General features: G+C 40.6%; 1 protein-coding gene and 1 long non-coding RNA gene across 4 annotated transcripts in view; one reads left to right on the forward strand and one right to left on the reverse strand.

The window, feature by feature from the left end:
* ASB5 (ankyrin repeat and SOCS box containing 5) overlaps nucleotides 1–25,914 on the reverse strand; it is an 86,867-nt gene that overhangs the window by 34,144 nt on the left and 26,809 nt on the right. For 2 of the 3 annotated variants that reach the window (XM_057537301.1, XM_007188986.3), the window contains one exon: nucleotides 16,020–16,306. In XM_057537301.1, coding sequence (XP_057393284.1) covers nucleotides 16,020–16,215 — 196 coding nt within the window. In that variant the 5' untranslated portion in view covers nucleotides 16,216–16,306. Of the gene's footprint in view, nucleotides 1–16,019; nucleotides 16,366–25,914 lie in introns of those variants that run through there. The other variant, XM_007188985.3, reaches the window with a different exon arrangement.
* LOC130706114 (uncharacterized) lies at nucleotides 16,422–24,748 on the forward strand. Its single transcript, XR_009006515.1, has 3 exons — nucleotides 16,422–16,509; nucleotides 21,623–22,590; nucleotides 23,719–24,748. It is a non-coding gene; the product is annotated as an uncharacterized LOC130706114 (long non-coding RNA).

Genomic DNA, 25,914 nt, shown 5'->3' on the forward strand with positions numbered 1-25,914 from the left:
GGCTAGCAGAAAACATAACACCCCAGTAAGAGACGAGGAAGCACTTGGCTCTTCTTACCCTGAGGTCCTTTACTCTTGGGGCCTCCCTGCTCACCCTGACAGCCTAAATCTGCTGAACACCTGCTCTATGACTGAGGGCAGTGAGGGACGTCAGACCTTCTCCCAGATGTGCAGAGGGGGTACTGTTCGCCTCCACGGGACACACCGAGTGCCCAAGATGACCCAGGGACTTCCTCTTAGCACCGAAAGTGTGCACAGTGGGGAGGATGGAACAGTGCCCAGCGTGGCTGGAGGGCAAAACTGCCAACAGCATGCATCAAGTGACCCTGGGTGATCCTCAAAGTAAAAAAGTGAAAACGTGTCTGCAAGAGTGCAGGGACTGCTCTCAAATCACTGCAGTTACACGTATTCGGTGACTCACAACAGTTGTTCTGAGCAGCTCAGGTGAGAACATTCTACGTGCTCTGGAATAAGGCAGGTGACGTCATGGGGGTGATAAATTCACAAAGAGTAGCTTGGGTTCTGAGTGCTAAAAGCTTCTCTGGTACAAAAAGGATTCACCAGTAGTTAACATAATGTGAAAGAAATGCTATGTGTTTCAGAGCAAAGAGTGGACTTCAGATACCATCAACTTCTGTGATTTACAGATGGCTTCAAAGAGCCCTGTGAGTTCAACAGAGCTACCTCGAGTGCATCTGTAAAACGTGGGCTCTCTCTTCCAACGGTGCAGCTTCCACTCCAGCAGCTTTACAATTTGAGCTTCCAGATTCACACACACACACAGACACACACATACACAGTCAATGGCTTAAAAATAAAAGGTCCCAAACCCACCGATCTTGCCCAACTCCTCCATTTTGCAGATAGAGAAGCTGAAGTTAAAGAAACAAACAAACAAACAAACTGAAGCTGAGAGGGTGTAGGGGGTGTCCTCAGAGTAACCCAGAGCATTACCAGCAAAGCAAGACTGGAACGGAGACTACTTCCTGCATGTGCTTTTCCAGCGTGTGACATTTGCTCCTTAACCCCAGGCAGACAAATCGAAACCAGTGAACATAAAATAAGGAAGGCGAAAACAGACCTAATAACCAATGGCACCTAAGTCATCAGACTTTTGTCAGGATTAAATGAGTTTATAATTGTACACGTTTAGAACAGCCCCTGGTGTGTAACCAAGAACTGGGGTAGTGTTTACTCTTCTCATAAATGACACTTTTCTTGTCCTTTCCTTCTCTTTACCCACTTAGTTACCACACTGTTCTAGCTCTACCAAATGCCAGTGTGAAGTTTTAAAAAGGCCATAAACCCATACAAGGAATGAAACTAGCAACCCGTGTTCTCCAGTCAGAGGACGACAGCTGCGGGGAGGAAAATCTGATATGCGCCACGGACAAGGGCTTAATGGCCAAACAATTTTACACGTAATGCATCTCCTCCCTGCAGTTCTAGCCACAAATAGTTTTATCACCACTAACCACATGCTCAGGGTAGGTTTAGGCGCTGGCAGCAGCTAGTTCGTTTTATCTTGACATTTGTCGTGAAAAGTGAAGAGGGGGCACACTGACGTGTGTTTCTGACATGTGAACATGTCTGCAGAAGTAGGTCTTAGAGCAGAACGCATAGAAAGTCAGGAGTCCCAGGGGTACTGGCCTCAGCCCCAAAGTTGCCTGGCAAGGCGACGTCCCGTACAGTCTGTCCTCACCCAACTACGTCCTAATAGGAGGCCCACCCCACGCTGGGGGGCTACGGCTGTCTCTCTCCCTGTTGGTATCTTAACCACAGAGAAGAGAGCTCCTGACACTGAAACAGACCATTCCTCCTATTGTAATCCTCTGGCTGCCTGTGTCTGAGGAGCCTGTTGTGTGTAGAGGCAAAAGCAAGATTTTAAAAAATTTTACTTATTTTTATTATTCCTACCACTCTGCTAACTTAAACAGGTACTAAAGAATTTGGGGTCCAGGGACTTCCCTGGCGGTCCAGTGGTTAAGACTCCACGCTCCCAGTGCAGGGGGCCTGGGTTCGATCCCTGGTCAGGGAACTAGATCCCGCATGCCCCAACTAAGGGCTCGCATGCTGCAGCTAAGAGCCCGCATGCCGCAACTAAGAGCCCGCATGCCGCAACTAAGAGCCCGCATGCCGCAACTAAGACCCGGTGCAGCCAAATAAAGAAAGAGAGGAAGAATCTGGGGTCCAGGAGTAACATACAGAGTGGCTTAAAGGATGAAGAACTGAAGTCCAGAGGAATTGTTCTCAGCAGGTATTGAGAACAAGTTTTACATCAGCCAAACCCCTTCTGTAACACCTTCTAAGACTTGACAATTTCCTGGTTTGCTGTAGAGACAGAAAAAGAGCGATGCCCTGTCAGTTATAGTTCTGATATCTGGTGTTTGGTGTGTTTTCAGTTCACGACACACACTTTGAAGTACCATGTTGAGCATTCAATTTTAAATGAACAGAGAGAAAACGTTTAATAATAGTTGAAGTTTGGCTCAGAAAGTTTAAAATATTAAGAATAAAAATGCACTCACTTAAAATGAGAAATCAAAAGGTAAACAAGTAGCATTCCTCACCACAAGGCAAGAGATCTTTGAGTTAATATGAAATGAAGAAGATGCTTGAAGATCTTCACAGCCATTAACTATTCCTGTTAAAAAATGTACATTGAGGGTCTGTTTTATTTGGGGAGGAGGGCTAATGCCAAGGCATAAAGTTGAAAGGAATCAGAGAAAAGGGACAGTAGGTCTGATTAAGAAGAAGGAGTTGGGGCATTCGTTATAGATTTAATTTCTGGGCAGTACTGACTTTCTGTCTTCATTTGTTCTTTGAGAATTAACTCTGAGAGTCCCTCCATTAACATTTATTCAGCGTGTACAGGGGCCACACCACTGGCCGAGGCAAGATTAGAATTGGCAATGCCCCGTGGTAAGTGGTGATAAGATCCACATTCTTAAATTTGAATCCCCTCACCCTCTCCCTTCCTTTTCCCCTTCTTCCTTTCTCCCTTCCTTCCTTGGATATTTACTTAGTACCCGCCATGTGTTAGGCATCTTTCCAAGCTCTGAGAGTGAAATGAACCTCTGTCTTCACGAGACACACAAGCTGGTGATGATCTGACTTGGTGGGACAGTCAGTGTTGAATCTGTTTGGGATACCACGCAGATGGGGAAAAAGCAGCACAGAAAGTATTAAGTAATTCTGGGTCTAGGAAGGATTATTACAAAGACTGCCACAGAGATAGCTCTGGAAAAAGAACATTGCTTGTTTCATAGTATAAATGAAACAAATAAAATGCTGCAAATGGTCAAGATGGGCGATGTCAGAGGCAACGCCAGAAGACCAGGGCTCACGTCTGACTTTCCTCTAACTTGATCAATAACCTTGAGCAAGTCTATATATTTAAGCCACTGTTACCATCTCTGTAAAAGAAGCATAATACCATCCAGTAGTTTGTAGAGGTCAGTGATGAGATGAAAAGGGATCGTGTGTGTGGAAAGACTTCGTGGATTACAATCAAAATATGACATTATCACTAGAAAGTGTGGGGTAGGTCGAGTCAAAGCTAGAAATAGGAAGACACTTGCTGACCACCTCTATTAAGTTCAATTGCCGAGAATTTGAGAAACTAAGGGTTCACTTTATGGTAAAGAGGATGTTTACTTTTTTCCGTTTCTCATTTTCTCCTCCTTCTACAATTATTAACCACAGAATATTTACTAGAAAAGCAACCCAGATGTACCTCAATTTAAGAAAATGTAGTACATAAAAATGTATATTTACAAAATGAATTATTTCCAAAGGAACTCCTTTAAGTAACAAGTTTACATGATCATATAAAAATTCAGTAATTTACCAAAAGCTGTTTTATACACAATGTATGAAGCAAAACTGTGCACATATTCTGGTGTATATACATTTGATTGGTGTTTTAGCAAGTTGTAAACATAGCTTTAAAAGCTCCTAAGATTTGGCTATTTAAAAAAATAGCATATCTTATAGAATATTTCAATTTCTGATATTACAACACGGAGCTGGATTTCTATCATCTCATAAAACGAATGGCCAGTATTATATCTGCAGCATTATTCCTTAAGAGTCTACCGAAGACTACGTTAGTCTGAGCTACCTTCTGAAAATGTGGGGGAATCATCACTTACTGCTGTGATCTCAGAAATGCTACTCTCCAGTTTGTGAAGTCACCGTAAGACATTCTGATTTGAGAAAGTTCCTTGTCCATCACCATATTCCTGCCAAGCTTTCAGTAGTAAAGCTGGTTTCTGACTTGCGCTTGAGCTTCACCCTTGGTCATGGACACTGCAGGAGGGACGCTAGCCCCAGAGACCTGCCAACGAACAGCCTTAATATTCCTGTTCCCCCATGGTACTATATACAGCTTAACGGTCTCATACTGAAGAAAGAAGACACAATCATTATTTGTGATTTATTATTCTCTTAGCAGAGGCTTAGTCACCTTCAGATAATCCTTGCAGTGGCCCAATAAAGAAGCAAGGGTTCCTTAAAAGTTCTTGGAGGGCTATTTTGCAAACCTGTGCCTAGGTTCCCAGATAATTTAAAACACTGATAGACTTGGAGGTTATTCAATGATTCTATGATATAATTCTGCATCCTCTTCCCAGATATAGTCTGCTTATTTTTTTTAAGAAAAAGGTTTTTTTTTCCCTCTATCTTCATAAGAAAAAAAAAACTTTTCTGTAAGATATGTCCAGTGAAAAACTATGTTTTGCTTGCTTCCTGGAGAGACCAGCTGGCAGAAAAAAAGCAGAGAAAATAAAGGAAAAAAGCCAAATCCCTGAACAGGCTGACTCAGTGCTTCACTCTTAGTGCTGTCAGGATTGGTTTTTGTCTTTCCTTTTCAAAACGCTGCCCGGGATTAAGAGAAAAAACAAAAGGGTGAGAAGGCCAGTTTGGCGGAGGAAGTTAACATCCCGGGCTTTGCGATGCTGGAGGTTAAGAAGCTTCAGCCCTTTCTCTGGTGGCCACGATAACAGAGCAAGCAGCCGGAAGCGTGCTGTTCTATGTCGCTGTCACACGCCATGACACTCATCATAAGGCCCTTCCAGAAAACCCCAGGCTTTCTACAGTGCACTCATAACCAGGTACCTGACCAGTTTGCCCAGGAAAACATTTCTGTCCAAAGAATTTCTGGCAAGAGGAGTTTCTTAGACAGAGTAATACGATGGTAGAAAAAATGTCTGCAAGTCATTTAAAACCCCTGCTGTGAACTGGCCCGCCCACGTAGCAACCCCTCCAGGTCCTCGACATCCTAACCAAGCCTGCTATCTCCCTTTGCTCCTATCCCAGGTGATGGCTCAGAAAATCTTGTTTTGTGTGAAGCCTGTCAGAGAAAAATGTCTGAATCACAAGAATATCTTGAGTCTTAAAGGCACAGAACCAACTTCTCATTTTTTGCTTGTATTTAGGGGAAATATTGCATATTAAATACTTAAAATTCTGTTTGGAAGGGGCCAGTAGACAAATCCCGTGGGTGGCACAGAGACCCGAGGAGTTTGAGGCTTGATTTTGCCGAGGCCGCCGTTCACACCTTGTGAAAGACCGGTGGTTGGAGAACCAAGTGGCTGAGAGAAAAATCTCAGGAGCCAGTTGGATCTGGCTTGAAATTCTATGCTTTTAGTTACTAACTGAAAAAAGTTGACAACTTAGTTAAACTTTCACAGGGCTCCAGCTTGTTACTCTTAAATTGACATATAAATAAAACCAACCACATAAGTTCTGAGATCATATACCTGAAGAGCTAGCATGATGCTGGGACAGAACACTTGCTTGTCCTAGTGTGATTACCTGCTTACGGTGACTGTTTAGCAAATATAACATGATAATTTCACCATCTTTTCTTTTTTTTTTTTTTAAGTTATACAATTTTTATTTATTTATTTATTTATTTATGGCTGTGTTGGGTCTTCGTTTCTGTGCGAGGGCTTTCTCTAGTTGCGGCAAGTGGGGGCCACTCCTCATCGCGGTGCGCGGGCCTCTCACTATCGTGGCCTCTCTTGTTGCGGAGCACAGGCTCCAGACGCGCAGGCTCAGCAGTTGTGGCTCACGGGCGTAGTCGCCCCGCGGCATGTGGGATCTTCCCAGACCAGGGCTCGAACCCCTGTGCCCTGCATTGGCAGGCAGATTCTCAACCACTGCGCCACCAGGGAAGCCCTCACCATCTTTTCTTATTGATGCTTCTCTGTGTTACTAAATTGTGGGAACTTTTGTACTGTTCTTAAAAATTTTTTTAAGTACAATATAAAGAATTAACAATCATGGAGCCGGACACCATGGCATGTGGTTTAGGTAATACACTATATCCCATATGAAACTTACAGTAACCCTCTGAAATAAATATCATTATGTCCATTTTAGTGATGAAGAAACTGAGGCTACAGACTTTAAACAACTTTCCTAAGACCACACATCTCAAAAGTGTCATGATAGAAAAATTTATGTGTGACTAAATCGCTATGTTACCAGCAATGTGATTTATGCAGGGGTCTTTTATTCATTCCACAAATATTTGCTGAGTTTCTTTAATATCCAAGGCATTGTTTTTCCTATTTGCCATTGTCAGTTATTTCAAGGACCAAGTGACCTTTTGCTTAGTAAATTATAATTTCCTTCTCTAGAATAACAGCAGTTTTCCCCTGTAGTCCTGTTACAATTCAGTATCCAAGTTTTTGGCAGGAATCAAGTTTGCCTCGTGAGCTTTAGGTAATTACAAACGTCTTTTTTTCTCCTTCTAGTTAAATACTTTGTCTTTTGGAAATCTTATTTTTTAAAAATAATCAAAATATTCATTATAATGCTATAGAATCAGGTTTTTGCTCACGTGTGTGCTTTTAAAAATTAAACTTTAGATGATTACAAAAATCTCAATCATTGAATCCAATTAACTTTCATAAACAAAAATCATTTAAAAAATATTTTCGTTACTTCCAATGGACCCTAAATTTGAGCTTACTTAAACAGATTTCCCTTTCTTTCACATTCCTGGAATGTCACACCAATTAGATATGCAAGCATCGTTTTAGGACTTAATATTCACTACACAGGAGATAGTCTCTCCAACGCAAACCAGTCTTATTTTGTTGATTTCTTTGAAAAATGGTAAGTAGCCCTAAAACTTCACTCCTCTACTAGATTTTACTGGATGAGCAATTTCATCATAACTACAGGGAAAAGACAGAGAGATAAATGCTCAAATTTTCATTTAGCTCCTTTTCTTTTAGTTCTTGGAGAGTCACTATGAAGAAGCATTCATTCCCTTCCCAGACTCAACAGATCTGTGATTTTATGTATTTGAACTCTAAAGGAACTGGCTCTTTTCCTTGTCCTAATTCCCCATCCTGGATCATGGCTCAAGAGGGAAATAAGACACCAAGCTTTCTGAAATTCAGAAATTCCTTTGCTGCAGCATTTCATTCTATAAATTACTACTTTCTCTTGATGGATGAGGGGAATCATCACTTCTCTAGTGAAGGAGGTCGAGTTTGGAAAACAGAAGTGGTCCTCCATCTTCCAGTGGGGGCTTCCCTGGTGGCGCGGTGGTTGAGAATCCGCCTGCCAGCGCAGGGAACACGGGTTTGATCCCTGGTCCGGGAAGATCCCACATGCCGCAGAGCAACTAAGCCCGTGAGCCACAACTACTGAGCCCACATGCTGCAACTACTGAAGCCCACGCACCTAGAGCCCGTGCTCTGCAGCAAGAGAAGCCACCGCAATGAGAAGCCCACGCACTACAATGAAGAGTAGCCCCCGCTTGCCGCAATTAGAGAAAGCCCTCACGCAGCAACGAAGACCCAACGCAGCCAAAATAAACAAATTAAATAAATAAATTAAAAAAAAATCTTCCAGCGGTTAATCAAAGATGTGTTGGGTTGTTCCTGAGGAATTCACTCACAGCGTCATCATGACTTACATGCTCATTATTTAACTGCTATCACAGTGTGTTGAGAACTCTTTAGAGGAAGAACAGCATCCTTTAGCATTCTGGCAGCAGACTACCTGCCTCAGTCGACTAACAAGGAACGTGGCGGCATTGTGATGGCGAGGAGATTTTCAATGCACAGGCCTTAACTTTAACTGCATCGTTGTCAGTTTTCGTTTAAATCAAGCTGCACACTTGACGACGGAGATGACCTGGTGTTTCTATTTAAGAACATCAATGGCATTACCATATTGAATTTCAGTTTGTTTGTACTCTGCCCATAGTTTAAGACCATAAGCCTTTTGGAAAGAGTTTACGTATTTCTGAATGCTTCTATTTTGCTCAGTAAGTAATGGTGACATGGAAATTTTAGCTGCTGTCATGGAGAGAGATTGCCTTCGTGCCATTTGACATAGTTATGCCCATTCCTGATGGGCCCCAAATGTTTGCTGTTGTTCTAATCCCTAGGAAAGAATGTGTAATGGGTATTCAGTTATGACTCATTTTACAGGGTGGTTAGGGTCTGTAAAGATGCATGTAACTCACATAATATTTTAAATAAACTGGGACAGTTTAGTTTTTAACATTATTTTCTTCTTTTCTTTAAGGAAAAATGCCTCTTGAAGTCCAGTGTCCGAAGATTCATGAAAGTAGAATTGTTCTGTTCAGGAAGGGAGAGGGGGCCCATGGGAACTTGTCCCCTAGCACCGCCCTAGTCTCTCAGTCCCTGAGGCTCTTCTAGAAAACTCCTAAATCTACTTAGTGGACAGATTTTTTAAATCCCATCCCACAGTAGCCAATGAAGAATTACAGGATTGAGAGAAGAGACCCTTCTAATATATGTCCTCTTCAACCTAAATTTCACAGAATGGACTGGTTTAATTACAGGCCACCTGGAAGTGCTAACAATTTAACAATTTATGAGACTCTGTAAGCCTCTCCTTCCCTGAGCTGATATTCTTGGGGCACTTCCAGTCTCAAAAGCCAGTGGTCTGTTTTGTAGCGTTGCTGTGAGAGGGCTGGAAAGAATGAATGATTTGTTCTTTATGCAGCTGGTAAAGAAGAAATGCCAAAAGTTCTACATAGCCTGTAACCAAACACTTTCTTTTTTTAAAAAAATCTATTGGACGGTGATTTCGGAGGAAGAGGCGTTCCAAATAACCCCCCTGCTTTCATTGACATGGTCCATGTGTCACTGGGGATAAACTTTCCTCTCTCTTCCCCAGGTTAGAAAATGAGCTTAATGTGCTGAGATTGAAGCAGGAATCCACGGAGCTGCCATGGAGCTACCCTGAGGATGTGCACAGCCGACTCAGCGCCCAGGAGGTATTCAACCTTCTCTTGAGATGTAGTTCATGGAACACATGTAATGACATGTTGACTCATTACACCCAGGATTTTGTAAAATACTCATGGTGGCACTGATTTCCATCATTACCTAGTGACTCTTTCTTGTAGGCCGAATCCAGTAAAGGCATTAGAAAACTCTTAATAGAACTCTTTACTTTGGATGTGTGATTTGAGAACACGTGTATTTATTTTTCACTTTGGCACCAACGACCTGCCTCTGTCTCCTCGCCTAACATTTATCCTTTAACTTTTGCCCCCATGAACCACGCTTGTTCAGTTCCACATCTAAAAGTTCTCTTTTTCTTTAGAGTCAGCTTGGTTTCATCCACACTTGTACATAACCAGATAGGTTCTGCCTTTGAAGTTTTATCTTGAGCTCCACCTTCTCTCAGGAAGGGCCTGATACTCCCAACGGACCTTCTTAGAGAACATTCATTGCAGAACTTAACTGTGTTCAATTTAGCACCTTATGAATTTCTACTTGCTTGCTGTTTGCTTGTTTTATACGTGCAAAGTTTGGCTCCACTGACCCAAGTCTCCTGTTACTCAAAAAGCAACTCATATACTATATGTGGTAACTATTTGCATGTACACCCACATGTATACACATATACGTATCCGTCCATGTACATGTAGCACATAATATTGTGCCAGGAACAGAGTAGGTATCCAAGTATTTATTGAACTGAATTAAATTCAAATTGTATCAGTTATGTCAATTAATAAGAAAAGCATCTTATTTTAATAATTTACCACCTTCTGAAAAAGATAGTAAATTGGAAAGCAGAGGGTTGAGACCTAGTTTTCATCCTTTAACTGTCCTCATTATATAAAAATTTTAGAGTTGACTATAACAATGTCACCTATATATAAACTTCATTTTGAAATTGTTCACCAAAATACTTGTCATTCTTCAAAAGACTTAGTGGATAAGCAATGAGCACACTTGCTCTTTCCTAAAAAAACAAATTCTTAGAAATAATAATAATAGTAGGTTGAGAGATGAAAAGAACAGAGAGTAACAATGGGGAACGGGGGAGCTTTCAAGCATTATGAATAAGGACACATGCACGATTGTGGGAGAGAAGATGCATGGGCTTAGCACAGCTTTTATTTAACTGGTGAACCCCAGGCAGAGCTCTTCTTATCTCCATACTTGCTCTTCTGTGCTCCCCGAGCGCCATTTCAACTGTGTATAATAGCACTCACCATGCTTGAAATTACTTGATTATCTCTCTCTGTCTCTCCCACTAGACTATACACACCTTTAGGAGAGGGACTGTGGTTTGTTTGTATATTTTATCCTTCATGCCTAGCACAGGCCTTTGACATAGAAGACACACAAGTAAAAGGTATGGGAAGAATATCCCTAGGGAAACTGATCCCTCCTAAGCTATCATGAGCTATGCCGAGTTCTTTAATTCCAAAACTCCATGCATTTCTCCAAATATAGAGGAAGAGGAACAATATTAATACATTAAACTATGACAAAGTCTTTTGTAAACTTGGAAAGTTTGTTCCCAGATTCCTGTTCTACTTCACAATATTATAATGGTTCCTTCCAAAAAAAGTGCTCTGGCATTTCCAAAAAATAGCAGAACGTGGGCAAAATTAAAGTCTCTTAAATTTTTTTTTGGTAGCACTTTTGATTATAATGTCATGTCTGTTGTGATAGAAGAGCAGTTCCGTTGATTCCAGTTATTCTTAGGTGGTGTTCTTCCACCTAAGTATAGAAAATGTGTTCCCAAACTCTCACATCTTCAAGGTATTTTTATACCTTTATACAATGAACAGCATGAAAGAAGTCATTCTACAGGTTGGCTTGAAATTTTTCATTGCTGAGATTCTGAGAAATGTTCCCAACATAACTAACCTCATAGACAATCAACATGGTAGCACCAAAAATCATATGAAACAAGTTATTCCTTGGGAACAGGTATAATGGATATGACTTGCTGGCATCTGCTGTAAAGTTAAATTCTTAAAGCTGTTTTTAAACCTGGGATGGACTTTACTGACGGAGAAAGAATATTACATCATACAAAATTCTAGCTGCTTTTCCTACCCAGGCTACACTCTTCTCTGGAATGACAAGTTCTTTTGCCATTTGACTAGTGGTGCACATTTACCCCATATCCTATTTCCAAGTGTCAACAACAGATTCACCAAAAAACAAACAAACAAACAAACAAAAGCATGCTTAATGGCAACCCTGAAATCAATTTATGAAGTCACAAGCACAAATATTCTACCAGATGATTCTACATACATTCTATAGTCTATATAAAGCCTCAACCCTGAAAGGAGCGCCCAAAGAGGCTGGGTGTCACTAGCTTGTTTCTCAAGAAGCCTAACAGAGACATTACCTCGATGAATTTTCCACCCTCTAACATTTGGCCCATGGCCTTGCAGGCTTGGAAACCTGATCTGTCAGCAAAGCTGGAGCAAAGTCACATCTCAGAGGTGGACTTACAACTCAAAGAGCACAGAGCACTAAAGAGTGATGTCAAGATGCAAACATAGTAATTTACAGGGAGAACCATGAATGTCAGATGAACTAAAACACTCCTGGGGCAAGCCAGCACATTCTCTTTCTGTGGACAGACGCAGATGGAGAGCCAAGTCATAACCAGAATGTTGCCTGGTGATAAAAAAGTGGAACAAAGGGAATAAACAGTAAACAAATCAAAGGCAAGGCTGGAATTCAGATTCTAGTTCTATGACTTCCTGATTCACACTGACATTTCACACTAGAGATAGGTGACCCACCAGACTCACCAAGCTGCTGAAGACCCAGCTCTCTGGGGTGGCACAGGCTGGAACTGCAGGCTCGCCTGGGTGGGTAATTAATCTTTCTGAATGACAGCCTTTTCCTTTGTTATAACTAATTCTGGGAGACCCTAAGGTAACATTGACTCTCTCTGCCAATGCTATTTAAGGTATCATCAGATTCATTCTTTTTCCTTTTCTTCTTTTTATTTATTTTTTGTTGTCATCCTTTCTTTTCTATCCACACCACCACCACCAAACAAGTTCAGGTCCTCATCTCTTTAAGAGGGGCAGGGGCCTAACTGGTCTACCTCCTTCAAACCTGTCCCACTGCCCAACTCCAAAGATCACTACTATATAAATCAACCTTAAATTAGCGTTTGTACGTGTCTCTTCCCATTTTCCTGCCTTCACTCATACCAAACACTCTCAGTGACTCCTACTGCCTTCAAAGTTGAGTTTGAATTGCTTGGCCTGCTGTTCAAATTCTTTCATATCTGTGCCCAATTTAGTATCATTTTTCTACTGCATGAAACTTCGACTCCAGTCAGATCTACTGTCTCTTAATATCCTATGTGCACTCCAACTCCTGCCTCTGCTTGTTCCTGGGTTCCTGGGTTCCTGGGGTCAACTCAAGATCTTCCTCCTCCATAAAAATGCCTCTGAAGATCCAAATCTGAAATTGACCTTTCCAGTCTTTAGGCTCATTTGGTATTTAGTGTACCTGGAAAGTAAGTATTACATGTAGATATACCATCTCCTCAACTAGAATAACCTACTTACAGTTGGGAACAATACATTTTGCCTTTTTTATATCCTGTTTCTTCAATGCCTCCATACCAGGGGTGCTCAATAAACAGGTACTTAGAACTGACCTTGTCCATATATAGGTAAAACTACTGAACTCTCCTCAGAGCCTAAGATAGAACTTGAAAGGTATGACCCTTAGCAGAGGAGGGGAGCTGTCTCTCCAAGTGTCCGTGGGTTATTAGTGGCACATGGCTTCTTCCAAGCCCTTGGAGTGATATCAGAAAATCAGTGTTCTCCCCTGCATCTTCCCCTGCTCTCCGTACTGTCTGATGTTACAGCTGGAGACGCCGTTCAACTCCTGTTAGTCTCACTCAGTCTCCAAGTAAAGTGTTAGCTTTAAAAACAGACTAGACCTCTGATATGTGGAGACTATCACCAGGACACTTAACAGCAAGAACCATACAGGGAGATAGTTACACAGAAAATCCTAACGGGTCCGTTCAATACGATGGCAGAGTTAATGAAAGGATGAAAAGGCAGATTTCTAAGGTTTATAGGCATAGCAAAGGGATCAAGAAGGAAACAATCTTAAGCGATTTTAGTTACCATGTTGCTTTTCCGTATTATTGTTGTGTAATCATACCTTGGTCTCAAGCCTGATTGGAAAGTGCATTAAGAAAGCTCATCCCATATTTGTCTAATACAATGAGCTGATTTGCAACCTTATCTGGGAAGACAGAGTTTCTTTTATTTCATACCAAAGCACTACAGCTCATGGGAAGGACATCCAGAATGTTGTCAACAGGGTCTTCCATGATTATGAAAGACATGAAAATGCACACATCATCTCATATTTCATGGATTTTGGCAACTCCGCATCAGAAATGTTGGGGAACGATCTGGCTAAGTCTTGAAAGTAGGAATGAGAAACCTAATTTAGAATGGAATGAAGGTGATAATTCTTGAAAGTAGGAATGAGAAACCTAATTCAGAATGGAATGAAGGTGATAATCTCTGCTAGGAAGGAGGAAATTGCTAGATTAAACAAAGATAACTAAGCCTGATTAATCATAAAAACATAAACAAAATAAAATAAGTTTAGTAGTAGTAAATAAAAGAAAAAGCTATGTTAAAATAGAGAAAGTAATGATTTCCTAGGCAAGGAAGAATTAATTCTTAGAGGTAGACCAAGAAAGAGCTTGTAAGGTTCCTGACTGTCTTCTTAATATTAAAATAAAATTGGAGACTAATTATGCTTACACTGAATAAAAATTATAATAATATATTGTATTGTTTAGTATATAGATTAATGCAAGCTATAGGAAGGGAGAATTTTGTTAAACAGATACAAAATTAAAAATAACAGAAAACAAACATTTGAAAACTCTATGTTCCCCATTTTTATTCCCAGGAAAAGTATTTTCTATTAGTGAGTGTGGATTTCTTTCTCTCCTTTTTGGGATATAATCCTAGAGTTCTAATATATCTTAACACAGACTCATAAAAGTAGGCGGGAACATGGAAGCCATTTCACATATTTCCATGACCTCCCAGCATGAGCACACTGAGATCAGGATAAAGAGGGGACAAGTATTTCTTTATATTTGTAAATAAGTACAAAAGGAGATTCCAAAGCTTCCTCTAAAACCCTTGTCAATCCACCAAAAATGGTGGATTTTTAGCCAATACTTCAGTTTTTATGCACGGCAATTCTCATAATACGTAGACGAGGATTTGAGTATGAGGTAATGAGCTATGGGCTGCCCGTGACAGTAAACTTTCTCACCTTATGATCGCATAGCCTATTTAGTCTTATATCTAAAAATACGGGTTTAAAAAAATAAATTTAAAGTATGGATTTTGTTTTAAAATGTCTTCTATGTTTGCTGGTTTTTAAACAAATATTCCATTTACCAACACGATGTATGCCGCATTTAAATAGTTATAGCTGGTCTGAAGCAGAGCTGGTGGGGAAGGATTAAATATTGTCTATTTCTCTAGATCCCATCTTCCTTGTGAGAGTTTCATCCTGGCATTTAGATTTCCCTCACTTTGAATGAGCACATAAATTCCTCACTTTGCATAAGAACAACCTTCCTCAGGAAAAATGTACTCCTTATCTACCTCATACACCAAAAAAGATCTTCTACCTTTATTCAACTTTCCATGTATCTACAGAGTCGCCTAGATTTTAAAATAAGTTATTCCACAAATTGAAAAATGTAGAAAAACAGATTTTAAGAAGGCAAGCTTTCTACTCTAAGCATTCTTTTAAAAAAAAAAAATTACACTCTCTAATTATGTGATAGTGTATTTTGATTCTGAAAATTAAAGTTACTTTAGAGGTATGTAGGGCTGTAAAATGTGCATGCTTGCCTGATGATTTTCAAACCAGAAATTAATCAAAAGGCTATAAGAAAATAAAATGTCACCTTGAAGCCCATCCTAAGAATTGCTTTTATTATGCAGAATATCAGTCCAATAGAATGGAAATGGTTTTACAGCCTTTCAAGTTGAGGGTCAAAATGATCATTTCTCATGTAGTCTCACACTTCCATTTCTTGTAGGAAGCATGATGGATGTATTTGGTTGCATACATGTTACATTTATTAATTCATGTTCCTATCCTCATATAATCAATTTTTTACAAATTGAGCAAAAGCAACAATTCCATCAGGAAAACATATGCCATAAATCTTAATATTCACCACATTGTGCTTTACTTTATAATGAAGCGGTTAACCCTGGTCAAATAAAAATTGTGAGAAACCAATAAAACCTTCAAATCTTCTCTTATAACAATTATTTTTCCATATAACTAAAGACTTGGTTTAAAAAATCATAAAATCTCAGGTATATTAAAGGACAGTTGAAGTGCAATCAGTAACTGAAGCCTGTGAAAGCATGGCTTGGCACAGGAAATGTTAAAAGTTAGAAAATATTTATTAATAGGAAAATATTGATATCTATTTAAAACTATGCTTCCGTTAGGCTATTCTGCAACAATACCTTGATTTCATTAACCCAGAAAAAGTAAGTTTCTTTTTTATGAGGCCATGAAGGGAGTTAAATATTTTCCGCAGTGAGGAGTTGGCAAAATATTCGCTTTGAAGCAGTCCCTAAGGGAAACATGGGATGTTTTCTTGGATTGTGCATGCAAGATAAAGTCAACGTGAAACACGAGCGCAGCCTGTAAACATACCTTGTCCTTGGGTTACTCCGTAAAATTCAGCCGCTATCCGGGCCGCCTCCTTGCGGTTGCCTTTCACTATGTAGAAGTGACTGAGGATGGCGAGGCTGATTTTCACAAAGAGCTTGAAACAGAACAGGGAGAGGATGGTGAAGTAGACGTTAGAGAGCTGCTGAGCGAAGGGCCGGCTTTCTTCGACCACCGACATCGCTGCCCAAGCCCTGCTGCTGCCGCCCTTGGTCAGATCCAAGTCCCGAATGTGCCTGGCCCCGGTCCGGGATGCTGCTGGACAGCTGGTCCTGCGGAAGGAAAATATCAGCTGGTAACGATGCCTCCAGCTCAAAATATTTATACTGTCCGTAAAAGTGCTTCGCACACGCCTATTGGTCTGACAGTATTCCGCGGGGGCCATGGCAACACTTGCCGGTTCCCGACACTCCTGACTTTCCGTGCTGGCTGCAAAATGACATCCCGCCTCCCTGCTCCGAACTTCAAACTCCAGGTACTGAAATTTATACACAGATTGTTTCCCTTTGGGGGAGATCTAACTGTCACGAGCGCTCTGAAGACTTTGCGTAAGGGGTTCCTGGTGTTCATGTAACTGGTATTCATAATATCAAGGAAAAATTAAGCCCATCAATTCAAACCTTGAAAATGGTCGTATTTGTAGGCCATGAGCTAAAGTATCAAATAGTCCATGACTTGATGATTTAATCATCACTCATCAAATTCGCCAAATTGTGGCTTTCACCGTTGTCAGGGAAAAAAAAATGTGTAAGTGGATAGACTGGAAAGTCACAGGCTCATAACTTTAGAGTGTTTATTCATCCACTGAACACTTTTTAAAGCACCTACTATATATCAGGTATTTTGCTGGATGCTGGCAGACCAATCCCTGCCACAAGGATCTCAGAGTCTAGAGGAGGAAACAGCCATAAAATAAATACAAGTGAGGACAGGGTAGCACAAAGAGGAAGGGCCTAATCCTGGAAGCGAAGAGTCCAGCAGGGCTTCCTGGAGGACATATAATATCCAGAGAATTTCAAGTAAACGTAAGTATTTCATCTTGACTCTCCCAAACCAAGCAAAACAATATATTTTTTAGCTCCATAATCTTTGTTAAACCCGATCTGATGTAGTTTAGAAATGAAATGCAACTGTTTATAAGGGCATCCTTAGACAAGCTATATTTTTAGAAGAGAAATCGAATTAAGTTATTTAAGAACAATAATGTAGAGTGACAGTATTTTGGCATTTAAGCCAACAAGAATACGCCAAGATACAAAATGACATACTATACAGGGAGCTTGTTTATACATTTGTATGACCAGGCTCAGGGCCTGTTAATTGTTGTATTGCTTCCCGATTCTTCCGAGAAGTTCCAGAATCACAAATAATAACAAAACCATAAGAAAACAGAAGTGGCTTTTCTGGGAATAAGGGAGCATATCAGTGATTGGTCATAGTGGTCAGTGTTGCATGCTTTTCATGCCGTGTATCTTGCACTGATTTATATGAAACATCCCTAAGACAAAGGAGGTACTGCTGTGAAATAAATGTGTCAGATAAAGCAGGCTGCTTCTTTCCCCAGTGACTGCGTGGTTCCCAGAAAAATAAATTAGATAAAATAAAATATTAGAAAGCAGTCACTGCCCTCTTTCTGGAAATGCCCCTTGGTCTTGTTCTCACAGGCAGAGAACTAGACTAAGCGGTTATTCACTGGTCCCAGTGAGCCATTTCACATGTGCTTTGGGAATCAATGAAAATGCACTGCAGACTATAGAAGACGAAGTAACTAAACGTGAGACTGCGTTAGTTAAGTGACGGGAGGAGATGACCCTCCAGTTAGTCTTTCCCCTGGCGTGGCGAGGCGTGAGTATGCACCAGAGAGGCATGCCCCGTGGACAGCTGGACCATCACAATACTCTGAGTCACTGCACCCACATCCAGTTCAGTGCTTTAGAATCAGAAATAAAACCCACCTAAGTCATGCCTCAGTGTCTTCTAAGGTTTCACTCCTTCCTCTCTACCGGTAAGTGCTATTATAAATAATTACCTCCACATCAGCTCACCAGGGGACTGGATTCTTTTGGGTTGAGGAACACTTTTATTTCAATAAGGCTGCTATCATTGGAGCAGTAAGTTTAACTCCTTATAGTTTTACTAGTAGGAAAATACTGCTCTCCAATAGTTAGGATTTTATGTCAAGATGTCACGCTTTATTTTAATGAGCTCCTTGATTTCCCACCTCTATTTCTTCCGTTAGCATAAACTCTCCCTTGGCAACTTTTACCATCTCTAGTTCTAGTATCACTAAATAAAAATTAAGGCTAAATAAAATAACTCATAGTAAGTGAACTCATCAAATATAAACTAGATGCTGTATTTTTCACATTATAGACCCTTCCAGGCAACATCATAAGTTATTTTATTAATATTTAAAAGACACATGAAAAATACTGTGCACCTATTTTCCTGGCATTTGCGTTTTCTTAAAAAATAAAATATTGATTAGTAATTTAAGGGATTTATTGAGATGAATAGTCTTATCATTTACCATGTTGAGAGGATGTGGTAGAGTGATGTGGTGATTAGCCAGTATATCCCAACTGATCTTGTTAGTTTTGATCAATCAATCAATCAAACCAAAGCTGAGCTCAACAATTTTGTTACTAGAATGGGCGATGTGAGAGGAGATAAAAACACAGGAAGAAATCATTTTTTAATATAAATTTATTTATTTATTTTTGGCTGCATTGGGTCTTTGTTGCTGCATGTGGGCTTTCTCTAGTTGCAGCGAGCAGGGGCTACTCTTTGTTGCCGTGCGCAGGCTTCTCATTATGGTGGCTTCTCTTGTTGCAGAGCATGGGCTCTAGGCGTGCCGGCTTCAGTAGTTGTGGCACGTGGGCTCAGTAGTTGTGGCTCGCGGGCTCTAGAGCTCAGGCCCAGTAGTTGCAGTGCACGGGCTTCGTTGCTCCGCGGCATGTGGGATCTTCCCGGACCAGGGCTCAACCGGTGTCCCCTGCATTGGCAGGCGCCACCAGGGAAGCCCAGAAATCATTTATTGAGAGTTCACTATAAGCCACATGTTTTACATAAATCTTCTCATTTACTATCTTAGTCTATCCTGGAGGGGTGAGTATTATTGTCATTTACAGTTTAAAGATGAAGAAAGTGGAATTCAGGGAGTTAGTGACCTATAAGAGTATTTGAACACAGTTATGACTCTAAAATACGTGCTCAAGTTACTGCCCATATTTTCTATTTTTAAGCACTTACCAGCTGAACGAGCAAGTACGATTTGTACATACAGAGTGAGACAGAGTCACAGAGACTTACACACAGTGGAGAGGTCGGTCTAAGACTGCATTTAATCAGGTACCTAAATTAGCACCTAAATGAGTGGGGCAGCTATCCATGCTCTGATGATTACATGAGCTGGAATCTTGTGTGTGCTTGACACCTGGGAACCAAGGAAAAGGGGAATGTTTGGTGACTGGGCTAATACTTCTCGATTATTCAAGGTTAAGAGTCGGTGAGCAGCTCCCATTAAAACAGCAGAGAGGAAGCCGATACAAGGGCCAAAGAATAGGGCAGTTGAGAGTTAGTTCATTGAAAACAACGCTGAATGTTCAAAAGAGGGTCAAATAACTGAGTAAAAACAAAAAGAATGAGGATCAAGGAAAGGACAGGAGGCGTTTGCTGGTGACCTTCAACTCAGTATCTCAATAGGATAACGGAGTGGGAATTAGGACTTCGGTGATCAGGGGTGATCCTCAGAGCAACGTCCAAAGAAAAAGGGCCCCTGGGGTTCCTCCTTTTGTCACCTTCCTGGGTATTGTCTCTGCTCCTCCCCACAGTACAGTTGTCAGAGGACAGTTCCTCTGTAAGGCGCCCCCTGCGTCCCCTAATCTTTCCCCTTTCAAGGTTCTTGCTCAGCTTCCTTTAGCATCCCAGGTACTATGTGAATTGGCATTGTGTGTGTGTGTGTGTGTCTGTGTGTGTGTGTGCGCGCGCTTCAGAGACTTAATTTCATGTCATTCAGATGCTGAATATCATAATGACTTTCAAATGTGGCCCGATGAGTCTTCAAATTCTAATAGAAGAGAGAATTTCATTTCTAGAGATTATGGTGCTAAATTGTTTTGACTTAACTGCAGTTTTGACCCAAGCTGTTATACTAAAAATGTCAAGGGGACATAATAAAAATTGCCTGTTTCTAGTGCTTTCCAGTTGATAAATCTTATCGTAAAGATTTTTAGGTAGAGGAAATAGAGTGAGCCCATTGAAATTACCATTTCCTTTAAAAAAAAATGTGATCCCATATTCTCTGGTAGAAATCTAAAGGCTCTAATTGACTTTTTATTGCTAATTTCCAAAAAAATGAAATTACAGGGATACATTTCAAATAGCAAAGTTGCTAATGTTCAGTACAACGGCAGTCATCTTCCCAGCTCCAGAACAGGGATTTTGAGGAGGATTTGTGCACAGTGAATACAAACTGAGAAAAGTCATTTGCTCATAAATCTGAAGTTCAGTGGTGGCTGGGCTAATAAAATGAAAGAGAAAAAATTATGCAAGTCGCTACTGGTGGGATAATAGCTCACTGCTGTGTTTAAGACACCATTAAAGACATAGCCCTTGTTTTTTAATTTTATGAAATCTCATGAGGAAAAAAATAAAGGCAAATAAAGGTCTTAGATGGTTAGAATACACTGGAGCTTTACATGTTTGTATACATAGGAATTTGAAGAAAAACAGAAATGTTTACACTTGAAGTTGAAATCCTTAAAGGGAATTAATAACTGAATTTAGCCTTATCTCCATTCTGTAGGTTCTGTAGATTCTGTTTAATTAGTTTATCTACACGTACCCAAAAGCTGTAATCATGGAAATAGATACTTCACAAAGCATGTTGTAAAACTCCTGGCATGGACTTAGGCACTGTGATGTAATGCCTCTGTCCTAAAAAAGCAACGTACTCACAGCAGAACTATAGATACTGATGCCTCGGGTTCCTATTAGATATCTCTAATTATTGATGAAGGATAAACGCTCATAAAGATTATAATCATCATATTAATTATTTATGTTGTTAGTTGGGGAAAGTTGGGATGAGAGGTGTTCTATTCTGTTTGATTGTACTTTTGGGGGGTAAATTCTTGCTTCTGGCTCTAGCCATACTTCCAGTATAATGGAACAAAGAGTAATTCCTGCTAGCATTAGAAGAATCCATAAGAAGAATAAAATACTATCTGCAAAGTTGTGATTTACTTAGATTTCATCCAGGCTCTTTGGGGAAAAATCCCAGGCTTTCTCCAAAACTCAGAACAGCCTCTATCCTAAAAATTGAGTCACGTTAAATGGACCTATGTGGTCAGCCCTGAGTAGAGGTTCCTTTAGGTTAAAAAGATTCTAGTCATATATGGGGTCCAGAAAAACTTGGCTGAGAGCTGGTAGCTCTACATATTTGAAGGTTTAAAAAATAGATTCTAATTTTAAATTAATATATACTTATTAACACCTACTACATGCCAAGCACTCATTGTTCTAGATATTTCATCTGTTATAATGGAGTTTTTTGTTTGTTTGTTGCAAACCCATCTTTTGTTTAGAGGATCATATCTCACCCAACCTCAGTCCATGTTCCTGACCTCCTGGCTCCAGAAAAGGACAGTTGACCAAATTAGGCCAATGAAGATATTTCTGGAACTGCTGCTAGAGTTTTGGGAAGGATGCTCTTATTCAGCAGGGAAAGTTAAGACAGCAAGATCTAACCCTAAAGACGCTAGGAGCTCTCCTCGTCAGTAAGGGAACAGCCTGCCTAGGAAGGAAGCCAATGCGAAGGAAAGCATAGTCAGGATCTGGGGAGGTAGTGTCATGTCACCTTCATCTGAATACCTGGATCTAGCTGCACCTGAAGCAGCCGGATCTGATGGTAATACAGAATTGACAGTAAAATGAAATAATACATTCCTTTTAGTTGTTAATTAAACCCATGTGGATTGGGATTTCTCTCACATTTACAGGAAAAGTCCTGATATATTTATATTTTCCTGAGTCCTTATAAAGAAAATACACCGTAGGCATCATTCATCCCTTCTGTGCAAGGTGAGGAAGCAGAGACTTAATGACCAAGCAATCTGCTGAGATTCTACCTCTTCAAGTGGAAGTGCTGGGACTCATGCCTGAGCTTCTGTCACTGCAGCTCTTCTCATGTTATCATTCACAGGTTAGAGCTGAAACATTCGTATTGTCTAGGGTACTCACTGCCTTCCCCCTCTATCTCGGCCTGAGTTACAGTGTTCGTTTGTGCCGTATTTGGGTTATAAACAGTATTTAACTGAATACTCAAGTATATCGTTGGGCTGAAGCTGAAAGGCCCCACCCAAATCGTTGGTGATTAAGAATTTGTTGTAACCTTCTCATTTTAACAAACCACCTATTTTCAAGACGATTTAAAGGGAAGACTTTCACTATGGCATCGTTTTGAAGATCCAAAGCGTGAGGCCGTCTGAGCAGTGAAATGATGTTACAATGATCTTTCAAGTACAGCGTGGCGATCTCATCTGCCTTTTTATAGGTATACTTTTACAATTAATAGTTATCATTTCTTCAAAGAGGTAAAACATGTCAACTGCCCTGGGATGTTGCCAAGTGGCTAAGAAAACTGGGATCTACAAGTGCCCCTGTCTAGGATGCTAAGATTTCAGTGTCTTTGACAGCACGTGTACAGCCTGTGTGCTCTCCTTTTAAATCTATTTTTTTAATCTCCAATTATAAGCGTCATTATGAAAGAATCTACCTCACATGTTGTCAGGTTTAAATGCAGTAATGCATAGCATTCATAGTGCATGATAGAAGCTCAGCAACTATTAGTTTTATTATAATGATTCCTATTATTTTGTTATTTAAATTATTTAAATTAGAATCCATTGCATAATAAACACTACAATTTTGCTGTGCGTTTGTCTGATTAAATGTCCAAATTTCAACAGTACTTTACTCTCTGCCAACTACAGATATGTACTCACATGAAAGAAATCTATCGAACTCCCTCTGGTGTTAGAAAATAGGCCCATTTCTGGAACTGGGATTCATAACCAATGTTCCATATAAAATAAGTGATATATTCAATTTTTTTATTGAAGTATAGTTGATTTACAGTGTTGTGTTACTTTCTGGTGTACAGCAAAGCGATTCAGAGATATATATACTCTTTTCCATTATGGTTCATTACAGGATATTGAATATAGTTCCCTGTGCTGTACAATAGGACCTTGTTCCTTATCCATTCTATAGATACTAGTTTGCATCTGCTAACCCCAAACTCCCCATCCATCCCTCCCCCACGCCCCCTCCCCCTTGGCAAACACAAGTCTGTTCTCTATATCTGTCAGTCTGTTTTTGTTGCACAAATAAGTTCATTTGTGTCATATTTTAGATTCCACGTATAAGTGATATCATATGGTGTTTGTCTTTCTCTTTCTGACTTACTTCATTTAGTATGATAATCTCTAGGTCCATACATGTAGCTGTAAATGGCATTATTTCCTTCTTTTTTATGTCTGAGTAGTATTCCTTTGTATGTGTATATATATATACATCTTCTTAAATGATATATTTTGCTTCAAGATATGAAGGATAGCTATAACTTCCTAAGAAATTTGTTCATCACAAATATTTTGGAATATTTTATTCATTTTCCCAGGCCCAGGACAAAGATGCTCAACAGTCTTGGATACAGGGAAGAGAGCAGACACTCCAGGTCTTAGAAATAAACCTGATCTCACATTAGAACCCATGGTTCCTCGTTTAAGAAACTAAGGTTCTGGGGCTTCCCTGGTGGTACAGTGGTTAAGAATCCGCCTACCAATGCAGGGGACATTGCAGGGCTCGGGTTCGAGCCCTGGTCCGGGAAGATCCCACAAGCTGCGGAGCAACTACGCCCGTGCAGCACAACTACTGAGCCTGCGCTCTAAAGCCCGTGTGCCACAACTACTGAAGCCCGCGCGCCACAACTACTGAGGCCCGCGTGCCTAGAGCCCGTGCTCCGCAGCAGGAGAGGCCACCGCAGTGAGAAGCCTGCGCTCCGCAACAAAGAGTAGCCCCTGCTCGCTGCAACTGGAGGGGGCCTGTGCGCAGCAACAAAGACCCAACGCAGCCAAAAATAAATAAACAAATAAATAAATAAATAGAAAGAAAGAAAGAAACCAAGGTTCTGGAACTGCAAAACCTTATCTGAAGATGTGATCATTGCAACGGTAATAAGGCAATGGTAACAGCACAATATATTTTGTTATGTATTACAGCAACCCTAAACCAGCCCATGAATTAAATAAAGTTGTGCAAGTAGGCGAATGCAGACAGTGGAAGCTGTATGGCCATCTGAAAGCCTGGGCATTTACTCTGAGGAGCATCTGTCAGCTGGCATTACACATGTCCCAGGATAAACTGGGTAAGGCAGCAGAAAGTGCTAGGGTGAAGTCTTTCAGAGACCCAGCTCTAGCTGTGAGCTCCATGAACCTGGGCAAGTTCCCTAAACCTCTGGGCCTGTTTTCTTACCTATGAAACAGGATGATAGCGCTATCACAGACTTGTAAGAGTGTATGAGAATTTGGCCTGCATTTTTTTCAATTTCCTTTTAAAGGCAACCCCTGAATTTGAGAGGCCATGATTTTATCACTGTTTTTAAAATCATAACCAAGTTCACCCTCCAGTAATAAATTGCAGTTTCTGACTACTAAGTAACCACAACCTACGCCTCCACTGAGCAGGTCAAGATAGGGCTCCTGGTTCACCACATCCTGCTGGGGCAGGTCCTGTGAGCTGGGAGACGACGCACAACAGGCAGACAAGGTCCTTGCTCTCCCAGCGTTAAATCAACATCAGCTGACTCAGCCTGGATGCGGAACAAATAAAATATCCAGTTTTTTACAGTAGATTTTCTTGAGATTATGCAACTTTTTGTGTTCTTTTATCTGATGGCCCAGAATGTAAAAGGGGCAAAAAGTCAAGAGAAGCCTTCGTTTGACCACCAACCTCAACGTTGGTTCAGTGTTTTATATTCTCGCCCATCTTTCTCACTTGATGCAGGAAGCACTCTCAACCCTCAGTTTTTCCTTACAGTTACATTGTGGCTTGATTTTTTCAAGGTAACTGCCTCCAAGTTTGGCCTGGTAAAGCTTTCCTGGGGAGCTCCCCAAACTGGCCTTAGTCTGTAATATCACCAAAGGCAGGAGTGGGCTTTTTAAATATTTTGCAGAAACAAACAAAGATGAATATGTATGACACTGAGGTCCACGAAACCAAGATAAGAGTACTCTTGAGGATGGGTGGGGAAGGCAGACTTCATGAGACAACCGAGGGTCCTGGCAGGGCAGTGGTGCCCTTCACCCCTTCACATATTTGTCACGGGGATTTGGCAACTCATATGTGGAGAAAGCGAAAGATCAGTGTCTGAGTAAGTGAGGGAACATTAGTGAGGAGCTAATTGGGGTCAAATAGGTTTTTAAAGTGTATCTTTCCTCTCTCTTTCATTTGGGATAAGTCCCTTCCGTTTCCATTTAATATTGACCCACTTTCTTTTGTACAATGGTTTATTATAAAGAACATCTGCAGCATATTTAACGGGCCTAGTTATTCTCGGGTTATCTGAGGGTGTGTTGTAGGTATTCCCTGCTCATATATGAACTCTTCCGGAGAGGCAGCAACGCCTCTGGGGCCGTTGAATCCTGACCCTCTGACTTGCCATTTCTGGGACCGCCAGTAAGTCAGTTAAGCTTTCTGTGCCTCTGTTTTTTCATTCATAGAATGTGAATAGTAATAATAACTACATCAACTGGTTGTCAGGACTATTAAATAAGTTACTATTTAAAAGTATTTGGAACAATGTCTAACACAAACT

This window comes from Balaenoptera acutorostrata, chromosome 21 (assembly GCF_949987535.1).
Source record: "Balaenoptera acutorostrata chromosome 21, mBalAcu1.1, whole genome shotgun sequence".
NCBI classification, from domain to species: domain Eukaryota; kingdom Metazoa; phylum Chordata; class Mammalia; order Artiodactyla; family Balaenopteridae; genus Balaenoptera; species Balaenoptera acutorostrata.